The sequence below is a fragment of the Gavia stellata genome, chromosome 28, assembly GCF_030936135.1.
Source record: "Gavia stellata isolate bGavSte3 chromosome 28, bGavSte3.hap2, whole genome shotgun sequence".
NCBI classification, from domain to species: Eukaryota; Metazoa; Chordata; class Aves; order Gaviiformes; family Gaviidae; genus Gavia; species Gavia stellata.
The window spans coordinates 5,193,833-5,214,060 of record NC_082621.1 but is presented as its reverse complement, the minus strand read 5'-3'; the positions used below and the strand labels follow the sequence as shown (position 1 = coordinate 5,214,060).

General features: G+C 59.8%; 2 protein-coding genes across 2 annotated transcripts; one reads left to right on the top strand and one right to left on the bottom strand.

Annotated features, from left to right (window-relative positions):
• The first annotated feature begins 263 nt into the window (after window positions 1-263).
• Window positions 264-11,919, top strand: LOC104257420 (alpha-2-macroglobulin-like protein 1). The gene is made up of 35 exons (XM_059830183.1): window positions 264-337; window positions 776-965; window positions 1,349-1,511; window positions 1,823-1,875; window positions 2,504-2,524; window positions 2,677-2,830; window positions 2,979-3,063; window positions 3,164-3,287; window positions 3,372-3,486; window positions 4,212-4,321; window positions 4,477-4,641; window positions 4,814-5,041; window positions 5,368-5,425; window positions 5,509-5,654; window positions 5,906-6,055; window positions 6,423-6,458; window positions 6,705-6,801; window positions 7,054-7,231; window positions 7,400-7,625; window positions 7,702-7,828; window positions 8,099-8,220; window positions 8,413-8,464; window positions 8,709-8,783; window positions 8,934-9,110; window positions 9,302-9,383; window positions 9,501-9,657; window positions 9,809-9,883; window positions 10,061-10,217; window positions 10,345-10,562; window positions 10,658-10,873; window positions 10,947-11,071; window positions 11,168-11,258; window positions 11,414-11,482; window positions 11,586-11,688; window positions 11,861-11,919. The coding sequence occupies exons 1-35, from the start codon at window positions 264-266 to the stop codon at window positions 11,917-11,919; spliced, it is 4,278 nt and encodes a 1,425-aa protein (XP_059686166.1).
• Window positions 11,920-13,412: 1,493 nt separating this feature from the next.
• Window positions 13,413-20,008, bottom strand: FTSJ3 (FtsJ RNA 2'-O-methyltransferase 3). Its single transcript, XM_059830557.1, has 21 exons — window positions 19,942-20,008; window positions 19,737-19,842; window positions 19,478-19,524; window positions 19,207-19,286; window positions 18,968-19,067; window positions 18,599-18,793; window positions 18,404-18,519; window positions 17,745-17,849; window positions 17,404-17,504; window positions 17,249-17,329; window positions 16,992-17,159; window positions 16,494-16,629; window positions 16,199-16,383; window positions 15,938-16,058; window positions 15,747-15,840; window positions 15,339-15,489; window positions 15,159-15,235; window positions 14,905-15,007; window positions 14,586-14,769; window positions 14,398-14,492; window positions 13,413-14,094 (listed from the first exon to the last, which is right to left on the bottom strand). Exons 1-21 carry the CDS (start codon window positions 20,006-20,008, stop codon window positions 13,905-13,907), a joined length of 2,502 nt encoding a protein of 833 aa, XP_059686540.1. The 3' UTR covers window positions 13,413-13,904.
• Window positions 20,009-20,228: the final 220 nt, after the last annotated feature.

Below are 20,228 nucleotides of genomic sequence, written 5' to 3'. Positions count from 1 at the left end.
CTATAGCCTATGGGAACCTCTCCTCAATTTGCAAATATCCATCAGAGCCTTGAACCCAGGATGCTGTGGGCAGAAGGTAAACATTGCCTTGGCTATATCTGCAGGTCCACATTGGGTCCCTCTGCCAACCCTTGTTTGCTCGCTGGGTGGAAAGCAAAGATCTCATTCCAGAGCCTGCAGCAGAGCCCACGCAGGTCTACAGCAATCCAATACCTGGAGAAGGCGGCTGTGGCCGTGCCCGACGTCTACTTGCAGCTGGAGACATGAGGTCCTTGGCTGCCCTGCCCGTCCTGCTGCTCCTCATCCTGCACCTCACCGCTGGGGCGTCTGCAGCACTGTAAGCCCTCCCTGTGCCCATCCGTCTGTCCATGCCTGGTGGGAGGGCATTTAGACTTGGCTCCTTGGCAGTACATAGTGGGAGCTAATCTTTCCTATGCATGTGATTGTTGGCCAGGGTGGAAATGCTTGGGCTGGTGGGTTGTCCCTGCCCATGAGCATCGAGGACTTGGCACCTGGGGGCTGCTGGGGCTGGTGGCTCTGGGATGGTTTATTGTAGGTGCTGCCTTACTTGCAGCCAATGTGTGAGCAGACCCTTTGCTTGGCTGAGCTGAGAAGTCAAGGGGAGCCCAGAAGCAGAGCGGGGAGGCTGGGGGAGGTGGCCCTGCACCCCAGCACAGGTTTCTGTGCACCCAGGAGCTCTTCAAGACCTCCATAGGGTCTGCACCGGGATGTGCTTCATCCCCACGCCTCTCATGTCAGCACTTCTCCTTGCCAGGAGTTACGTGATCACATCCCCAGCTGTGATCTACCACCCCCACACAGCGATGCTGTGGGTCCATCTCAGTGGCCTCCACAAGCCCGTCCAGGTGACCGTCCAACTGCAGAGAGCAGACAGGACCCATAACATCACCCTGCTGGAGAGGGAGGTCCAGGAGCCTCAGCTGTACCTGAACATCACCTTTCCCGTGAGTGTCACCCACACACAGCCGTAAGCATGGAGGGGGATGCCCTGGACACCCTGCTGTCTCCAGGCAGAGGAGTTTCCACCAGCTCCCCTGAGCATGGGGCTGTGGTCCCACATGGGGCTGGGAGCAGGTGTGACTTCCCCATCTTTTGGTAGGGTCTCATCCCCCACGCAGGCGAAACGACTCTAGGCTCAGCCCAGCTATTCGGTGGCTGAAATAATCCCCCGGTAGCAGACTTGCTGACTAGGGCAGGGTGTTGGGGGGACATTTCTTCCCAAACCCTGGCTTGGGGAAGGTGTCCCTCTGGGTCACTCAGTGAGCAGAGCATCCTGGCCATGGCATATCCCTTGTCCTCACCCAGCACCACGTGTTTCCCCTGGTAGGCTCCAGCCCCTGCCAAAGGGAAGGAGGAAATCGCAGACCTGCACATCTCAATCCAAGGAGATTCCCTGGATGTCTCCAAGAAGAAGAAGGTGATGCTGAGAGCCCTGGAGCCTGGGATCTTCATACAGACAGACAAGGCTGTCTACAAGCCTGGACAGCAAGGTGAGGGGGGGCAGGATGGACCGCAGTGCTCTGGGCTAAAGGACCTGGTGGGAGAGGGGGGCAGGAGGCTCATCCTTGCTCCTACGCTTGCATGGAAATAGGAGGGCTCATCCTGGGATGCGCTGGGACCCCCAGCACTGGCCAAGGGCAATGCCAGGACATGCTGGCAGTGCTGGAGGCTGTGCTGCTTGAGGGGCAGTGCCCCACTGCAGGGCTTAGGGTGGATCTCCATCCACCTTCCCCATGGGGAACCCCCCCTCCCTGTGGATGCACCCACTGCTCACTCCTGCATCCCTGTTTGCTCTTTCCAGTGAAGTTTCGCATTGTCTCTTTGGATAAAGACTTCACTCCCAGCAATAAGAAGGTGAGAGCCGGGCTGGGGAAGGGGGGAGGTGACAGGGCTCCTCTGCACTGACTTCTTACAGTCTTGGCAAGCAATGAGAGAGGTGTGGGAGTCAGCCAGTGCCTTTCCCCTTGGGAATCCTGCCCCAGCCAGCTCTGCCTGGTGGCTGCGTTCCCCAGGGGCAGGGATGCCCTGTGTTCACGCAGGTTTCAGCAGGCTAAGGAAAGAGAAAGCAGAATTGCACCTGTGACATGGGAATGTACTCACTTAAACTTTTGATTAGGGATGTAACAATGGTGAGTGGGAAGCAGGGAAAGAGCTATTGATATCCATCAAGTCATCAGACACCAGTATTACATGCAAGTTCAGTCTCTGGCACCCCTGAGCAATCACCTGGGTCACTGGAAGTGCAGGAGGTTCCCAGATGAAATGGTTGCTGGCTTCTCGTGAAGCCCTCAGCTCATCCCAGCTAGAGCCACCCACAGGCTCAATATCAATCCCAAAGCAAATTGAAGGGTTGGAAGTTCACAGCATCCCACAAATAACCCTCATTCTACTCCATTCACGGCTCCATAGATGTCCCCACCCTGGTGAGACCCCAAGGAAGGCTTTGAGTTTCTCCTCTAACCATCTTCTCTTTGCCTTGCAGCTGCCCCTTGTGCTCCTGAAGGTCAGTCTGAGAGATGGAGGGAGACTCCTGGGTGGTGTGGGCTTGGAAAGGCAGTGTGGCTGGGAGAGGAGAAGCATAACACAGCCATGGGCTGTTTTATTGCGGGGTGCTGGGGTCCCCAGCGTGCTGACGCCGCGTGTCCCTGTGTGCAGGATCCCAGCGGGAACCGCATCGCGCAGTGGCGGGAGGTGAGCCCGCGGCAGGGCATCGTGGATCTGTCCCTCCCACTGGCTGCAGAGCCGGCTCTGGGCACGTACATCATTGAGGCGGAGGGGCAGAGCCACTCCTTCAGTGTGGAGGAATATGGTATGAGGGGACCGGGAGGTGCATGGGAGGTGGGAGCCCCACCTTGGCATGTCCCTGTGGGCAGCTTGTCTTGTCACCCCTGGCCACCCAGGCACCACTGTCCTTGTTCTGGGAGAGACAACCCTCTCTCCTTTTGCTTCTCCATAAGTGCTGCCCAAGTTTGAGTTGACCATTGATCTCCCCGCCGTGGTGCTAGAGAAGGACAAGAAGTTCCAGATGGAGATTTGTGGACGGTGAGCCCAAAACAGGCTGCGCTTGGAAGAGGGAGGGCATGGGGGGGAACCAACATGATGTGGCCCATCAGGCACACCCTCACCACCCTCCACCCAACAGGTACACCTACGGGAAGCCCGTCCAGGGGAAGGTCCAGGCCAGCTTGTGCCAGCCCTTCAGTATCCTGTACGAACTTCACGGTGTCCCCCAGAAAGAGATGTACTGCATCGAGGTCGGCGGGCAGGTGAGCACAGCTGGGGAGTGTGAGTGCCACCGGGACAACCCCTTCCCGGGACTGCTGCTAACGGGGTTGACTCTGTCCCTCCAGACTGAGAAGAACGGCTGCTTTTCAACAGAGGTTTTGTTGACTGCCTTCAACCTGACCAGCTCCATGTATCAGAAGCAATTCCAAGTCCAGGCATCGCTGGTGGAGGATGGGACAGGTAGGGACGGCAGTGTTCTCCTGCTTGGGAACGGGCATTGTTGCTGGTGCCTGGTTTTGCGTTCTTCCCCTATGCACCCAAATACATGTGGCATGGGGGTATTGATCTCCAGGGAAGCCCAAAAGCAGCACTGTGATTTAGAGGTGCACATGTGCCGGGACTGGGTCCGGGCGGGGAGGCAAGCCAGGTCAGCCAGGCAATACTTCTAATTCTCACCAGAGAAATGGTCGGGAGGCAAAAACCCCTCTCCAAGCTCCAACAACTCTCCTAATGCTATGGCTAGCAGCAAGTTGAGTCCTTGTGACACAAAGCAGTGGTTTCACCCAGTCCGGTGGTGTGGCTTCGTTCTTTGAGATAATCCACCTCATCCACCCCCTTGGTCCCACCAGAAATGACTGCCAGTGGCTTGGCTTCAGAAAAAAAGGAGAAGACCAGGAGTTGGCCCAGGCCCACCAGCACCGAGGTGGCCTTGCATTGTGGTGCTTTAGTGAAGCACCTTTTGTGAAGTCTCTGCAGCCAGCTGCACCTTGGCTTTAGGTCTAAAACATGCCGTAGATGTTTTGCTCCTCTTGTAGAAGGTGTGAACTGTGCTCGAAGCTGCTGACTGCAGAGGGAAAACCTAAAATGTCCAGGACCTTTTCTGCACTGTGACAGGGGAGCTGGCAGCAGCTAACCTCTGCCCTGTGTCCCCGCAGCACCCTCAGCTCCCCACTCCTTCTCCACAGGGCTGGAGCTGAAAAACACTAAGAGCTGCAAGATTTTACCCGAAATCCTCACTGTCACCTTTGAAAACACCAATGATTTCTACAAGCCCGGCATCCCCTACACTGGGATGGTAATGGGGGGGGTCCCTGCACCCCGCAGGGCTCCCCTGCACCTCGCTGTGCCCAATCCCGGTCCCACTGACCCCCAATCCTGCTCTTCTACCCCTGCCCTCTGCCCCATGCCTGCAGCCCAACTTGGGGCATCTCCCCTTCCCTCCTGGTGCAGATGCTGCTGAAGGGAGCCGACGGTGCCGTGCTGCCACAGAAGCAGCTCTTGCTCATCGTTAGCCAGGAAGGAAAAGATACGAGACAGACCTTCCTGACAGACAGATCGGGGAGAGCCTCCTTCGAGCTGGAGACCTCTGGATGGAGTGGCATGGTCTCCTTGCGTGTAAGTGACCCGTCTCCCATCCCTCGGGCGTCCCTGTGCTGCTTTCTCCAGTAGTATGGGGCTGGGCACCTCTCCAAGCCAAGAACCTGCATCAATGGTGCCCGGTGATGGGACTAGCACCTCGTGGATTCTGGACGGTTTCATTGCCTTGATTTCTACCTCCATCGCTCAGGGTCAAGTCAACAAAGCAGCTCACACCCAGAATGACAGATCGACACTCATCTATCCAAATGCTTATGCCTACCTCAGCCCCTTCTTTTCGGCGAGCAGGAGCTTCCTGCAGATCCGTCGCCCGGAGAGTGAGCTGCCCTGCGGCCAGCCCCAGCAGCTCTGGGTGGACTACATCTTCAGCAAGGAGGCCCTGGGGACTCAGCCGGAGAGCCTGGATGTGGTCTTCCTGGTGAGCCCTGGCCCAGGGAGGGCGGGCAGCAGGTGTTAGGGTAGTTGTGTGCAAAGGTCCACATCTACACACATGTTCACAGTTGTGTCCCTGAGGACAAGACAATGAGCAAACTGTCCTGGCTAGACCGAGGGACTTATGCCTGTTAGTAGAGGTGTCTGCCAGCACTGATGGACCTGCATGCCAATGGGAGATGTTGGGGGGGCTGGAGACTGGGCAAGGTCAAAAATCATCCTGACATTCTTGCCCTCGGGTCCATCCTCCATCAGGGCATTTCGGTTCCCTGCTCAGCATTAGTTTTGTTGTTCCCATCTCCTTCTCTGTAGGTCCTGGCCAAGGGGACCATTGCCTCTGTCCTCAGGAAAGAGCTGCCTCCAGAGGCTGGTAGGTCCTGAGTCATGGATGGGCTGTGCAGGGCTCTGCTTTCCATGCCTGGTCCTCATCTCCCCTCCTTTCCCATGGCCCAGGGCTGAGAGGCTCCTTCTCCCTGGAGCTGCCTATCGGCCCTGAGCTGGCACCCATGGCCAAGGTGCTGGGCTACGTGGTGCTGCCTGATGGTGAGATGGTGGCTGACAGCACCAAGCTCAACGTGGCCAAGTGCTTCCCCAACAAGGTGAGCGGAGGCTGCTGGAGATGGGGGAATCGCTCCATGGCTTGTCCATAGCTGCATGCCCTTGAGGTCCATCCTGCTCCAGACGTATCGCAGCATCACAGGCTCTTTAACCCATGCCCTGATCCTCAAATCCTTGAGCCTGATTTTATCCTTGTCTAGAAGAGACCTCCATGTCTGTGGCTTGGTCCTACTCCTCCATGGGAGGTGGCTCCCCCTCCTGCCCTTGCCCCCTGATGCCCGTCTCTCCCCAGGTGAAGATGGCTTTTTCGGAGGACAGGGCTCTGCCCGGCTCGGCACTGCGGCTGGAGCTGGAGGCTGCCCCAGGGTCCCTGTGCGCTGTCCGTGCTGTGGACCGCAGCGTGCGGCTCTTGAAGCCCGAGGCTGAGCTCAACACGGAGGCAGTGAGTGGTGGCACTGTCCGGGGCCCCTTCTGCAGCCCCAGGGACCAGCCGGGGGTGGACAGGGAAGAGATTACATTTGCTTGGACCTTCCCTAAGGGGACTCGGTGCCATGGTGGCTCCTGGGCAGTCCTACTCCTAGGGGGTAGGTGCCTAGCTGGTTTTGTACGTAGCACACTTGTTTATTTTGTAGGTCTACAAAGTACTCCCTGAATTTGACTACCCTGAAAGCATTCAGGACTCACCACCCTGTTCAGCAATTTCCTGGGACTATCTCCCCGACTTTGACATTCCCGTCATCCCATTTGCACTGAGACAGCGAGGCTTCTTTCGCCCTCCAAGCAGGCACCACTTACTTTCCCCTTTTCAGAGGAATTCCCAGATGGACACCTACAAGTTATTTCAGGTAAAGGCCCTGCCCACCTGTGCCTCCTGTTTCCTCTTTGTCCAGGAGCCGGCTGTGGTTTGCTCAGGGTGCCGAGAAACCACAGCAATGTCCCGTGAAAGCCACACTTGTAGCAAAAGTCTTTCCCATGGACGCCAGGCTCTGGTCCTTCTCCACTTGTCGTCTTCTGCATCCCTGTGACTGCTGGGATGGGGATATTCCTCCTGCTGGGTTTCGGAGATGGACAACCTCTTTTCTTTTTCACAGAATGCAGCACTGAAACTTTTCACCAATGCCAAGACCAGCGATGATTGCAAAGAGAGGTTCGGCTTGCCTGGGAGAGCGGGTCCCCAAGGTCCCAGAGGTCAGCACAGCCCTCGGTTTGCTCGCTCCACTGAGTCCTCTCGGGAGGAAAGAGCAAAGACCTGGTGCTTGGTCCTGGCTCCTGTGTCCTCCGGGGGACTCGGAGCCATCCTGCAATCCTGCAAATACACTCAGCATCAAAGGGATTGAAGAGGATTGAAAAGGATTTTGGCCACCTTCGGGCTGCCTGCAGGCGAGGTCCAGCTGAGATGCGGAGACCTGTGGACCCTAATTTCTGCTCTGCCTTTTCCAGGTGGCTTTGATTTCTATGTCACCTATTTGAGGAAAGGAATTGATGACCCAAATGTAATGTACCATGGTGTCCCAGAAGTAATGGACGGTGGTATCCCAGTTGTCGCTGTCCAGGAAGAGCCACCGGCACCCCGGACGTATTTCCCAGAGACGTGGCTGTGGGACCTGGTCCCCGTGGGGTGAGTGAAGATGGTCCCCATGGGGCTGGTCCTCTCCCCATGCATGGAGGGAGGCTGGGGACCTCAGGATGGCTCCTTCTCCCATAGAGAGGGAGCCAGCCTAGCTGGGGATGACAGCAGTTGTGGGTGAATGTGGTGGGATGGCCTCAGCTGTTCTCCATCCCGCAGGGAGGGGGGTTCTGCGGAGGTGACGGTGACAGTGCCCGATGCCATCACCAAGTGGGAAGCTGGGATGTTCTGCATGGCCCCACGGGGCTTGGGGCTGGCCCCTGCCACCACCCTCACGGCCTTCAAGCCCTTCTTTGTGGAGCTGGCGCTGCCCTATGCCGTGGTCCGCCATGAAGCCTTCACCCTCGTGGCCACCGTCTTCAACTACCTGCGGCAGTGCCTGCGGGTGAGCGGCGCTGGGGAGGGGGCCCTGGGTCTGGGGTCCGGCGAGGGCTGATGGAGCCGTGGCCATGGTCCGGCAGGTTCGGGTGACACTGGTGGAGTCGGCGGAGCTGGAGGTGTCAGCGAGCGTGGGCGAGGTGTACAGCGGTTGCATCTGTGCAGACGAAGCAAGGACCTTCCGATGGGGCGTGCGAGCCACCAGCCTGGGTATGGGACACCAGGGCCACGGCAGGACCCCCCTGCCCTGCTGCTTGGGGACCACCTCGGAGGATGGGGTGGGCAGGGAGGACGGGAGCAAATGCAATGCCACCTGGGAAGCTCTTCTCCACTCCACTTTCACCCTCCCCATTGCCTCCCAGCACTGCTCCTCAACCTGGTGACCCCCATCCCAATCCAGCCAGCCCCACACAAAGCCTCAGGGCTGATGCAAGCTGGGGGGGGCTCCATGGGGACTGAGTGCCCCGCTTGCTTCTGCAGGGGAGGTGAACATCACCGTCAGCACTGAGGCCCTCAGCTCCAAGGAGCTCTGCGGCAACGAGATGCCCATGGTGCCAGCCCAAGGGCGCGTGGACACTGTGATAAAGCCCTTGCTGGTGCAGGTCAGATGGGTTATGGAGGAGGAAAGTGGGATGGGTTTGGGGACAGGGTTTGAGCAGCCCTTGGGGTACAGCAGGAGGACCAGGAATGGGACAGAACCCAGCCCCGAGCCCAGGCTGGAGGCATGACCCTGGGGGACAGGGGGGCACAGCTGGTCCCTTCTCCTGGCTGACTCTGATGCTGCTTCCTCACAGCCTGGGGGGATCCTGGAGGAGAAGGCACACAACTCCCTGCTCTGCCAGGAAGGTACGACCGGCCAGGGGTGTCCAGCAGTGCCACGGGGACATGGGGGAGGGACACTTGGCCAGCGGTCACAAGAGCCACCAGGCCAGAGAAGCCAAGGACCAGGGTCCGTAGAGGCTCCCAGCTGAGATGCCCCAACTCAGCCTCGAGCCCATGGAGGGTTGGAGCAGAAAGGGGGTGGCTGAGGGTGCCATGGGGCCAGGCCAGGAGCTGGGCATCCCCCCGTCATTGCCTTCCATCCCCACAGTTGCTGAAGAAATCTCCCTGGAGGTTCCTGCAAATACCTTGGAGGGCTCCCAGCGAGCCCACATCACCGTGATGGGTAAGGGACAGGCGGGGGACAGGGCACCACTTGGGGCAGGGAGGGCTCCAGGGCCAAGCTCAGCAGGAGGTGGGACCACCCAGAGGCGAGATGGGAGGCAATACGGGGGACACAGCCGATGACAGTGCTCCTTATATCCCTCTGGGACAGGTGACATCATGGGCAATGCTCTGCAGAACCTGGACTGCCTCCTGGCCATGCCCTACGGCTGTGGGGAGCAGAACATGGTCCGCTTTGCCCCCAACATCTACATCCAGCAGTACCTGGAGAAGAGTGGGCAGCTGCACCCCGACATCCGTACCAAGGCGCAGGGCTTCCTGCAGAGCGGTGAGCATCCCTGCTCCCCTCCTCTCCCTGTCCCACCCTGCCTTGCTGCTGAGGACCACCACCACCCCATATCCCCCCTCCCCATTTTCTACCTGTGCCCCAGGGTGGGTCTGGGCCCCAGGCTGCCTCTGGGGTCCCCCAAGGGTGTAAAGACCGCTGTGTAAAGACGTGTCCCCATCTCCTCCCCACAGGGTATCAGCGAGAGCTGCTCTACAAACACAATGATGGCTCTTACAGCGCCTTCGGGAAGAGTGATCCCAGCGGCAATACCTGGTGAGGAACTGCACGGGGCTCAGGCAGGCTGTGCAGTGGCCGTCCCAGTGCCTCTCCTGCCACCAAGCGTACCCCAGCCCCAGTCTCCCATCCCTCCAATGTCTCTCTGGCTCGTAGGCTGACGGCGTTCGTCCTCAAGTCCTTCGGGCAAGCCAGAGCCTACGTGGCCATCGAGGAGCGGCACATCACAGACGCGCTGCACTGGTTGCAGAAGAAACAACGGGAGACGGGCTGCTTCCGCAGTGTGGGGAAGCTCTTCAACAACGCCCTGCAGGTGGGTTGGTGGGGTGGGATGGGACATGGGGACATGCGGCCAGAGCCGGGTTGGCCCCAGCCTGTCCCTGGCGTGTGGTCTAGGCAGTGGGGGAGTCCCCGTGCCAGTGGCACGGCATGGCCAGACCCATCTCCTGCTGTCCCCTTTGTAGGGTGGCATCTCCGATGAGCTCTCACTGTCGGCTTATGTCACGGCTGCGATGCTGGAGCTGGGGCTGTCCCCAGCGGTGAGCATGACCCCATCTTCCCCGGAGGGGCTGGTGGGGTGGGGACGGGTGCTGGGCCAGGGGGTCCGGCTGTTCCAGGCCATCTCCTAGCCCAACCTGGGTGCAACCGGTCAGAACTGGGGTCTCTGAGCAATGCCCACACCCGTGGACTGGCTCCTGACTCCGCTCCCATGCCAGGACCCGAAAGTGAGCTCAGCCCTGCAGTGCCTGGAGGCCTCAGCCACGGACGACCCTTACACGCAGGCGCTGCTGGCCTATGTCTTTGGGCTGGCGGGGCGCAGGGAGCAGCAGCAAGCCCAGCTGCAGAGCCTGGCCCAGCACAGTGTCAGCGCAGGTACCACCTGGCACGGGCAGTGGCACCTCGGGGCAGTGCCACCCTCTGCCTGGGTCACGTATCCCACCCCCAGTCCCCTGGGACCCCCGGAGCAGGAGGGCTGAGCTCCCACCCCCTTCTCTCCCAGGGGGGCAGCTCTACTGGCGGAGGAAGGGGAAGGCTCTGCCCCCCTCGCAGCCCTCCTGGGCTGCCGCTGCACCAGCGGAGGTGGAGATGACCGCCTACGTCCTCCTGGCCTACCTCTCCCAGCCCCAACTGTCCTCTGCCGACCTGGGAACTGCTTCCCAAATCGTCCGCTGGCTCAGCAAGCAGCAAAACCCCTACGGGGGCTTTGCCTCAACGCAGGTACCAGCACCAGGGTCCATGGGGCTTCTCCAAGCATCCCCCCCTGTATCTGCAGTTAGGGGTGACCCCCGTCTCGGTGCTTTCTCTATGCCCAGGACACCGTGGTGGCCCTGCAAGCCCTGGCCAAGTACGCCGCCCTGACATACGGCAGCAATGGGGAGATCATGGTGACGGTGACGTCCCCGACGGGCACCACGCAGGACTTTGTGCTGCACAACAGCAACCGGCTGGTGCTGCAGCAGGCGGCTCTGCACGAGCTGCCAGGGACGTACGGGGTGCGAGCTCGCGGGCAGGGCTGCGCCCTGGTGCAGGTGGGTATGGCCCGGGGTCCCCGTCCCCGTGCGGTGCCCACTCGGTGGCTCTAACCCTCCTGCATCACCCCAGGTGACCCTGCGCTATAACGTACCACCCCCTCCAACCACGGGGATGTTTGACCTCCATGTGGAGACGGAGCCCGGGGAGTGCACAGGGGATGCCAGAACCCGCTTCCATCTCCTCCTCCGGGCACGGTAGGGGCTGGGGCTGCCCCCCAGGTTTTGGGGGGGCAGGAGGAGCTGAGGAGGGCAGGCAGTCCCCAACCCCACCCCGGGGCTCTGCCCCTGCAGGTACACTGGGGACCGTCCCGCCACCAACATGGTTGTCATCGAGGCCAAGCTGCCGTCTGGCTACATCCCGGACAAGAGCTCTGTGGTGGAGGTGAGAAGCCCCTGCTGACCCCAGGCACCCACTCTGCCACTGGGTCCCTGCCCCTTGGGGACAGTGGGACATGGAGGCGCACCCACTTGGGGTGCTGGGCCTGCCTGGGGCACCCACTGAGCAGCTGTTGCCCATTCTGAGCTGTGTCCCTCCAGCTGAAGAGGCAGAAGCTGGTGAAGAAGGTGGAGGTGCAGCCCGACCAGCTGACGATTTACCTGGATGAGGTGAGATGGGGCACGGGGACAGGAGCAGGACCCCGTGTGCTGGGGCGTGGGGATGTTTCCCCATTGCGGATGGTTGCACCTCACCCTTGGGCCATCTCCACAGCTGACAAAGGAGGAGGAGACCTTTGCCTTCACCGCCACGCAGGACTTCCCCGTGAGGAACCTCCAGCCAGCCACCGTGACGCTGTACGACTACTACGAGACAGGTAAGCGCCGCCGGGGACGTGGCCCCGGGTTGCCTGGCCCTGCTGCCAACCCTTGCAACCCCAATGGCGCAGAGTGGGTCTGGCTGAGCTTTCAGTTCACACTGCCGAGCTTTGGCTCGTTAACGGGAGCAGCTCACCCTGAGCCCGTTGGTCACCATCCTTCCCGTTGCAGGTGACCGCACGGATGCTGCCTACAGTGCACCTTGCAGCTCAGGTAGGGGCCGAGCCTGACAGGCCAGAGGGGTCACCCCACCACCCGGACCCTGGCAGGGACCCACTGACCCCGAAGGGCCAACCTGGGCTATGCTGAGCCCCTAGACCCAGGGGAAGGAGGGCAGTGAATGGGGATGGAGGAGCCCAGCCAGGAGCCTGGAGCCCTGGATTGATCGATGGGGACTGGCTGGCCAGAGCTTGGGGGGCTGGAGGTCAGGGAGGACCCAGGCATCCAGCTTATGGGGTGCAGAGAGGAGCTGTGCCTCTTTGGGGGGGCTCAGACCCCCGTCAGCCCTGGCCTTCCTCCTGTGCACCTTATAAAGCTCTCCATCCACGGATTTGGGGTCACACAGGGGATGAGACACAGCTCCTGGGGATGGAGCTCAGCTGGAGGGACAGGGCAGCCGCGGGTGACGGGGGGGCAGAGGGGCTCTCCTCTCACAGCACACGCGGTATTTATTTTGAAGAGGCTGATGGTCAGGAGCAGGAAAACTTCTAGCACAGCCTGAAGCCTGGCAGCTGCTCCCCTCTGCTTGCCCCAACTCCTTCAGCCACCGAGGACCCGTGTGGCGGATGGTCTCTGCTCCCACCCTGGCCACGGCCCCGACCCTCCATGGGGGCAGAAAGCGCCCCAGAGATGCTCACAGCATCACCAGCACAGCACAGCTCGCTCTGGACTCGGCCACTGCTCTGTGTAGCACAGCTCCCACACCACCAAGACCCATCAGAACCACGGCCGAGGGGCTGACACATCTTGCTGTTCTGCAAACCCCTGCCACAGCTTTGACTCTGGTTGAGCAGCCAAGCGGTGGCTTTACAGGGACACCCACACGCATTTCCCCCCACCACCCCGAGGGAGCTCTGGGGTGCCAGATCTGGCCTCTCCCCTCCCCACAGCACTTGAATGGGAGCAAGACCTCCTCCCTCGTGTCAGACCAACTATCCCTTCCCCAGCAGGTCGCCACTGCCACTCACCCCATCTTGCTCTCCCTGGGAGTTACGGTCCTACCCCAGCCCCCTCCCTGGCACCAACACAGTGCCACCGTCACCAAGAGGGACCTGGGGACACCTCCGCAATCCCATCAAAAGAAATTCAGACGCTTGCTGACAGAGACAAGCCACAGTGCCCCCCAGCCCCTGCCCTGGCTCTAAATAAATACATTTGCTCAAGCACATCCTGTCTTTTGGTCTTTCTTTTCCTAAACTTGCAGGGTCCCAACACCTGGAGGGGGGTACGGATGGAGGGGCGGCAGGGATGGGGGGCTGCTGTGGACTGTGCTGGTCAGGGCAGGGAGGGTGGATGCCAGGCAGGCTGGCAGCAGTGGAGGTCAGCCGCTGTTCAGCTTCTCTGCCAGAGATAAAACGAGGCAGGCCGAGGCGGGTGAGCTCTCCGAAGGCGTTGGCAGAGGTGCACAGACTCCATCCACCCTATACTCCTCTACCAAACAGCGCAGGAAGGGACCTGGCAGCTCGCAGTGCAGGCCCCTGACCTCATCAACGACACATCCTGGTGCAGCCTCAGACCAGGGTTTAATTCTGCTGTAGCCGAGGAGCAGCTCTGTGCAGACCAAACACCCGCTGAGCCTTGCGGCTCAGCACCCGCCGTCCTGCGACCTCGATGACAAATACAGCCCAGGGAACCATCCCCCTGAGCCACAGCCTCTCTGGGGACAGCAAGGGCTGGCGTGGATGCTCGTGCCATCTCTGCAGAGTCTCCCCGCAGAGCCAGCAACGGTGAGACCTGGAGATGCGGCCATGGGAAGGGGGTCGATGCTACAGCACTGAGGCCAAATAAACCCTCCCTGCCCCACTGAAGGACAGGAGGCAGTGTCACATCAAGGCACGGACAACCAACGTGTGGCTAAGTCACAGCCCTGTCCCCACGATGGGGGAAGAGCAGCAGGACAAGGCAGCTGCTCCCAAGGCCACAGTGGGAGGACAGGAGCCAGCCCTGCCCCGTGCCCCAAGCCGAGTCCCTCGCCAAGGACGGAGCCGGTCTCACATCACTTATGGCGTTTTTTCTTCTGTTCTTTGCGCTTCTGAGCCCTCACGTCCTTCTTCAGGCGGCTGTCGACGACCTTGAACTGGCCCTTGACACCAGGAGGACGGCGCACCCGGGGTCCTACACCTTTCTTAGCCACCAGGTAGGTGACCTGCCGCTTCTCCTTGGCCAGCCCAGCCTTCTTGTAGATGCTGGGGGAGAATGGCAAAAGGTGAGACCGAGACCCCAGTACCCCGGCCCAGCTCCAGCAGATGGGCTTTGGGACGTATCCAAAGACCAATACTGGGTCCCACCACTCTGCTGGGCCTCTGCACCCCAATATGGGGCTCCCTTGCTTGCTCTGCCACCCCTCAGCCTACACCCGGATCCAGCCCAGGTCTTCCCAGCCCTGCTGGGTTACACGCAGGAGCTGTCCCCGTGCTGTGGCTGCAGGGACAGGGCATCATGAACCAGCCCAGCACGTGAAGGATCTGGATCCCAGCTTTGCCACTCACCGCCGCAGCTGGGCCACCTTCTCCCTCTCAGAGATATCCACCGTGCTCACCACGGCCTCTGCTTTCTTCTTCATCTGCTCCATCTTCTTCAGCATCTGTGGGGACAGCGAGGGTGAGGGACAAGGGGGATCGGAAGAGGGACGGAGCACCTGGGAGGGGGAATAGAGCACCCATCCAGCCCCACTCACCCGCCGCTTCTTGCGGGCCTTTGCCTCTGCCACCTTCTTGATGGGGCGGGCGTTGATTTCACGCCAGCGCTGCCGATATGCTTCAACCGTCTGCCGGTCCACGGGTATCTGCTTGCGCCGGTGCTGCTTCTCCTCCTCTGTGAACCACTCTGGCAGCTCTCCCTCATCCTCGTTGAAGGAATACCTGGGGGGGCACGACTCGGGTGAGTTGTGAGGGGGACATGGGGTCCCCATACCAATACATCAGCCACCCTCATGGCCTGTCTCCTGCTGGGAGACCGAATGCTGCTCTGCCTCCAGCACCCACAACTGCAAGTACCTGTTGAAGGAATCATCAATCAGGTCCCGCCTGGCCTTTTTGGAGGTGGCAATGACGGAGCCGAGCGCCAGGCCCTCTGCGTCCAGAACACGGGCTCTTTTCACTGCAGCACATGGACAGATTAAAGCTTGGCCTATTTACAAACAGCCCTGCCAGCCCAGATAAGCATGGTCTGACCCTGCCTCCTATCCCTAAAGAGGGACTCACATGGTATTACCGGGTGCACATGGGTCCAGACAGCATCCCCCACTCACCTGGGTTCTCAATGGGCACCACCTCGAAGCCACATGGCTCGACACGGCCCCGCTTTCTCCCCACCGGTGTCAGTGGCCTGCGGAGAGGAGAGTGGTCAGGGCTGGGGTCCTCACCTCCCCGCTCTCCACGACTGTGGAGCTGGGGGAGAACATCCAGACCACCCCTCTCTCAGCCCTCACCTCTCCTCATCGCTGCTGCTGTCATCATCGCTGCTCTGCTCATCCTGTGCTTTACCAGTGTCGGGGCCTGTGTCTGCGGCAGGCGGGGACTCAGCTGGAGCTTCCTCCTCCTGGGGTACCATTTTCTTCTGCTCTTTCCTTGTTGCTTTGTCTGGGGAACAGGAACCACTGGGTGAGAAAGGGTTGAGGCAAACCCCACTGCAGATCATTCCTCTAGAGACCCAGCTCATTAACGCTACACTAATGCCAGCTCGTTAACTGTGTAAATGATACAGGCTGGAAACAACCTCTGGAGCTCTCTGGTCCTACTCAGAGCAGCATCCCCATCACTGTTTGATCCAGTACCCCAGACTGGGCCGTGGGGCTGTCCCTCTGTGCCCCCCACCAGAGACACAGCCCCTCACTAACCTCTCCGAGACTCACGCTGCTTCTCAGCTAACATCTGTGACTGCCCCAGCTCCAGGTCCTCATCCGCATCGTCCTCGATGCCAGCAAAGGCGTCCTGGGGACGGGGAGCAGCAGGTCAGGGGACACAGAGCAGACCTGGGGAGCTGCTGGGGCCGAGGCTGCCCTGTCACTTCTGGCCCAGTGGGACTCACCTTCCCGAACCACAGGCTGGTCTGCCGTTCCTCCAGCACTGACTTCTCCTCCAGGGGCACCAGCAGGGGATTCTCCTCTTCCTCCCCTTCTTCCTCCTCTTCCTTCTGCTTAAACTTCACCCTGCAACAAACAGCAGCAGGATCAGTGCCCCCCAGCCAGGACGGGGTGTGCCCACTGCCGGACTCCAGAGCTGCTCCAAAGGAAGCCTCTGCCCCAGGGAGGCCTCTCCCAGCTCTCACCTCTTTGCCCCCTGCTCTCGCCTTTCCCGCTCCAGCCGGCGCTGACGGGCCTCTATCTCAACCAGCTCCTCTGGGTCCAGATCGCTGGCCAGGGACACGTCATCCTCTTCCTCATGATCTGACATATAAATGTCATCGTCCCCAGGTCCTATCTCCAGCAGGGCATCTGCCGATGCCATGTCCCCCCGGGTCACCTCGTTCAGCAGCTGCAATGCAAGTGAGACTGGAGTCACAAACTACAGTCCGTCAGCCATATGTCTGCCACTGTCCCGGCCCCAATGGCTCTGAGAGCCTGGCCTCCCCCTGCCCCATGTACCGGGGTCTTGTGGATAGCCCGGAGGGAGAACATGCTGGTGTCACCACCATCGGCGATGGAAACACCAGGGAGGTCCATCTTCAGCTCCACACGCTCACGCTGCTTCCGCTGTTCCTTCAGGATTTTCTTCTTCTTTCTGGTGAAGGAGGCAAAGAAATGAGGCTACACTATCGTCCCTCCACCCCCACCACATCCCAGTGGCTCATCCACTGCCACATCGGTGCCAAATGTCCGCCAGGACTGGGGACCCAGCAGCAGTGCCATCCCTCTGTGAGGGGTCCCCAACCCCGAGGCAAAGGGGGCCCACACCAGCTTGGAACAGCGGCTTCACCTGTCTGGAGGAGCAGACAGCCCCCAAGGACCCCAGACCCACAAACCCTACCTGCTGTCCACAGAGGGACAGACTCTGACACTACCACTCTCTGTTGCCATGGCTAGAGCCCCCCTGTGCTCTGCTGGCCCAGTGCTCCCCCCTCTGCTCATCTGAGCTCTTTTTACCTTTTTAACTCTGCCAACTCCTTGACCTTCATCTCTGCCAATGCCAGCTCTACCTCCTCCTCTTCCTCTTTCACCACCTCATCAGCTGTGGCTCTTGGCGACGTCTTCTTCTCCTTCTTCTCCTCCTTCTCCTCCTCTTTGCCTTCCTCCTCTTCACCGGAGCTCAGGCTGCCAAAAGGAAGGAGCTCAGACCATCTCTCTTGGTGGCAGGCCCATCCCACCGCATTGGCGCTCTGGGGCAGCCCTGTCGTTCCTACTTGATATCCAGCTCTTTTGCCTGTTCTTTCAGCTTTTTGGCCAAGAAACGCCGCAACTTCGTCCTCCAGTTCAGCAGGGCTCTGTGTGGGAAGGCAGACTGTTAGAGACACCCACCAGGCTTGGCATAAAGCCTTGTCCCAGTCCCACCCAGTACCTGAGCTCTTTGCGTCCGAGCACGCGGATGTCCTTGCAGCACTGACGCAGCTCCTCCGTGGTGGAACTGTGATTTTCCAGCTCACCATCCTCCAGTGTAATCTGAATAGAGCAGAGGAAAATTAAGCATGTATGCTAAGTCCCTTTCTTTGGTAAAAACAACCCATCACAAAATAAAAGAACAACAAGTGGCTAAACTCCAGGCAGGCTCCTGTGCTGTCTCGCCTCTGCAAGAACAGAACTGGGGACGTTACTAGGGCACCTGGCTTCCTCTTTTCATCACTCTGTGCTCCTGGGGACGTCTCGGGGGCCACCAATGTCCCTCTTGCTTCAGACACTCACCTCGTTGGCCTTGGAGAGGAAGTCCACAGGGTTGGGAGCCTTGAGGAAGTCCATCAGGGTGAAGCGGTGGTAGAGAGTCATGTCGCCATCTGCGTAGCCTTCTGCCTACAGGAGAAAGCACCTGTATGAGTTGCAGCAAAGCACAAAAGCAGCTTCAACCATCCCTAAAGGATGAATGATGTCACGTAACTCTTGCCCTGCTGCAGCGTCCACCTAAACGTGCCCACACGACTTAGGGACAAGAGCAAGTTACCAGCCCCAACCTGCCAGCTCCACAGCGTCTCCCAGTCCCACCTCAGACTCAGAGAGGTGACAGTGACAGAGGCTTGTGTCAGCTCCCTGCCCAGCTCAGGCCGCTTGACACGGCCTTTAGTGTTCTGTGTTCTAAAGACACCTCACAGATAAACAAACTCAGTAGCCAACCATCGTAGGGAGGGTTTTACCAATCCATCCACAGCCCTACAACTTGTTTACCGCTTCCCCATCACTACACCATCTTCTAAATCTGTAAACCTCCCCAAAACTGGATCTTCCACCATTTTGCATGCCCAGATCTTTCATTTGCCTGAGCAACTTTGCTTATTACAATCTCTTTGACCCCAATCCCCAGCCTCTTTAGTGTGTGTTTGGCGTTGCTGCCCAGTAAAGCAAACTCATACCTTTGGTTTCTTTTTGCTGACGAGCTCGCTAACAGACTTAGCCTGAACCTCCACCTCCTTGAAGGCGTATTTTGGGTCAAAGAACTTGCTGTCGATTTTGTCCGGTGCCTGATAACCTGGGATGGAGGAATCAGAGACATCAGCAAGTTTTTCCCAGCCCCATCCCAGCAGCTGCAGGTTCCCCTGACTGCTCACCCTGACACACCACGAAGATCTCAGCGGATTCGTTGCGGGAAGCTTGGGGCTTGGTGGCCTGGACCTTGTGGAAGAACTGCTGAAAGATCCAGAGGAGCGGCTGGTAGTCCCGGGAACGAAAAACCTTGGTGATGAACCAGCCACCTTTGCAGAGGAATTCACAGGCCAGTTTCAGGGCCATGAGGGTCAGGTTGGCTGGAGGCGGGGAGAAGAGCAGTCAGCAGTTGTCATTGTCCCCACCACCCACCTCCCCGTCCCACAGCATGCACCACTGCCACCCTGCCCTGCTGGGGTAAGAGATACCCCCTAGACCCGCCTCGTACCCCCTGGACTGTGCCAGGCCGCACACCAGCCCCAGGCAGGCCGCACCTTGGGAGTAGGCGTCATGCACCCAGCTGGCTCCCACATTGGGTGCTCCGTCGTTCAGCACCACGTCCACCTTCCACGTCTGCAGCTCCTTGCGCAGGGCCTGAGAGAGGGAGGTAGATGTTAGTCCCACTAACCCCTCTGCAAGAACCAGCAGGCAGCATGTCAGCTCAGCTCAGGCCCCTGCCATGGTCCTACCAGACCGGTGTGTGACGCTTGGGGCAGGGGAGACAGGTTCTTACCTGGCGGCACTTCTCAGTGGTGATGTCCTCCTGCAGTGTCACCACATTGGGAATGGGTTTGATGGGAACTAAGTCCACTCCTGGTGTAAAGAAGAGATATGAAGACCGCAACCCCTCAAAACTGGGCTCCAGCCCATCCCACGAGGCTTCCCCACCCATCCTCTCCTCCTACCAGGATCCCCAGTCCAGGACCCCATTTCTTTGGCCACATCCAGGGACTGCAGTGGAGGTCCCTGCCCCTAGTCTGCTCCTGCCTGGTCCCATCACTCACCAATGATCAAGCTGGAAACCGGCATGAATTTGGAAGCCACCTGCAGCCTGGAAAGAACAGAGGGGATCAAAGCTACAGCAGGATCCCAGGACAGCCCCCAGCCTTGAACTGTGCTGCTGGGGGTTTGGGATCAGCTTTGGCATTGAGGACAGAGACTGAGATGAGCCACCATAACAGAAACCACAAAAATCACTTCACTATGATGTCCCAAGGCAGCTGGCAGCACCGGGCTGTGAATTGGGGCCCTGACACCACTCACCACCCGCCGGGGGCCGCACACAGGTCCAGCAGCGCCCGGGCCTTCTGTAGGAACTGGAACTTCCTATTGAGCTGGAGAAGCTTGAAGGAGGAGCGGGAGCGAAAGCCTGTGGGACAGAGAGCCACAGATTATGGCTCACTGGGGTTACAGCTTTCCGGGGTGGCAGCCCCCCGCCCGGCCCGCAGTGAGCAGGCAGGCCCCTCACCCGTCTCCTTGGCCAGGTGGTAGAACTTGTCCCTCCGGCTCTTGCCCAATTTGCTTTTCTTGCCCATGGCAGCGCCGGGTGGGGCCCTCCGCGGGGTCGGGCTTTACTGTCAGCCGCCGGCACGGACCTGAGGGAAGCAGACGGGGTGAACTCGGGGTGAAGGGGAGGGACGGCTCCGCATCTCTCCGCGACCTCCCCGGGCGAACCCCAGCGTGCCCCCTCAGTGTTCCCCCGCTGCCCCCAGCCTACCCCGGCCCCGTGCCCCCCCCAAGGCCTACCCGCACCCC

Coding starts and splice junctions, on each gene's coding strand:
- FTSJ3 (XM_059830557.1), bottom strand. CDS start 20,008: ATGGGCAAGAAAAGCAAATTGGGCAAGAGCCGGAGGGACAAGTTCTAC. Junction 17,330..17,403: donor CTCGGACGCAAAGAGCTCAG/GTACTGGGTGGG, acceptor CTTCCCACACAG/AGCCCTGCTGAACTGGAGGA. Junction 16,384..16,493: donor GGGCTATCCACAAGACCCCG/GTACATGGGGCA, acceptor CTTGCATTGCAG/CTGCTGAACGAGGTGACCCG.
- LOC104257420 (XM_059830183.1), top strand. CDS start 264: ATGAGGTCCTTGGCTGCCCTGCCCGTCCTGCTGCTCCTCATCCTGCAC. Junction 9,884..10,060: donor AGCTGGGGCTGTCCCCAGCG/GTGAGCATGACC, acceptor CTCCCATGCCAG/GACCCGAAAGTGAGCTCAGC. Junction 11,483..11,585: donor TGACGATTTACCTGGATGAG/GTGAGATGGGGC, acceptor CCATCTCCACAG/CTGACAAAGGAGGAGGAGAC.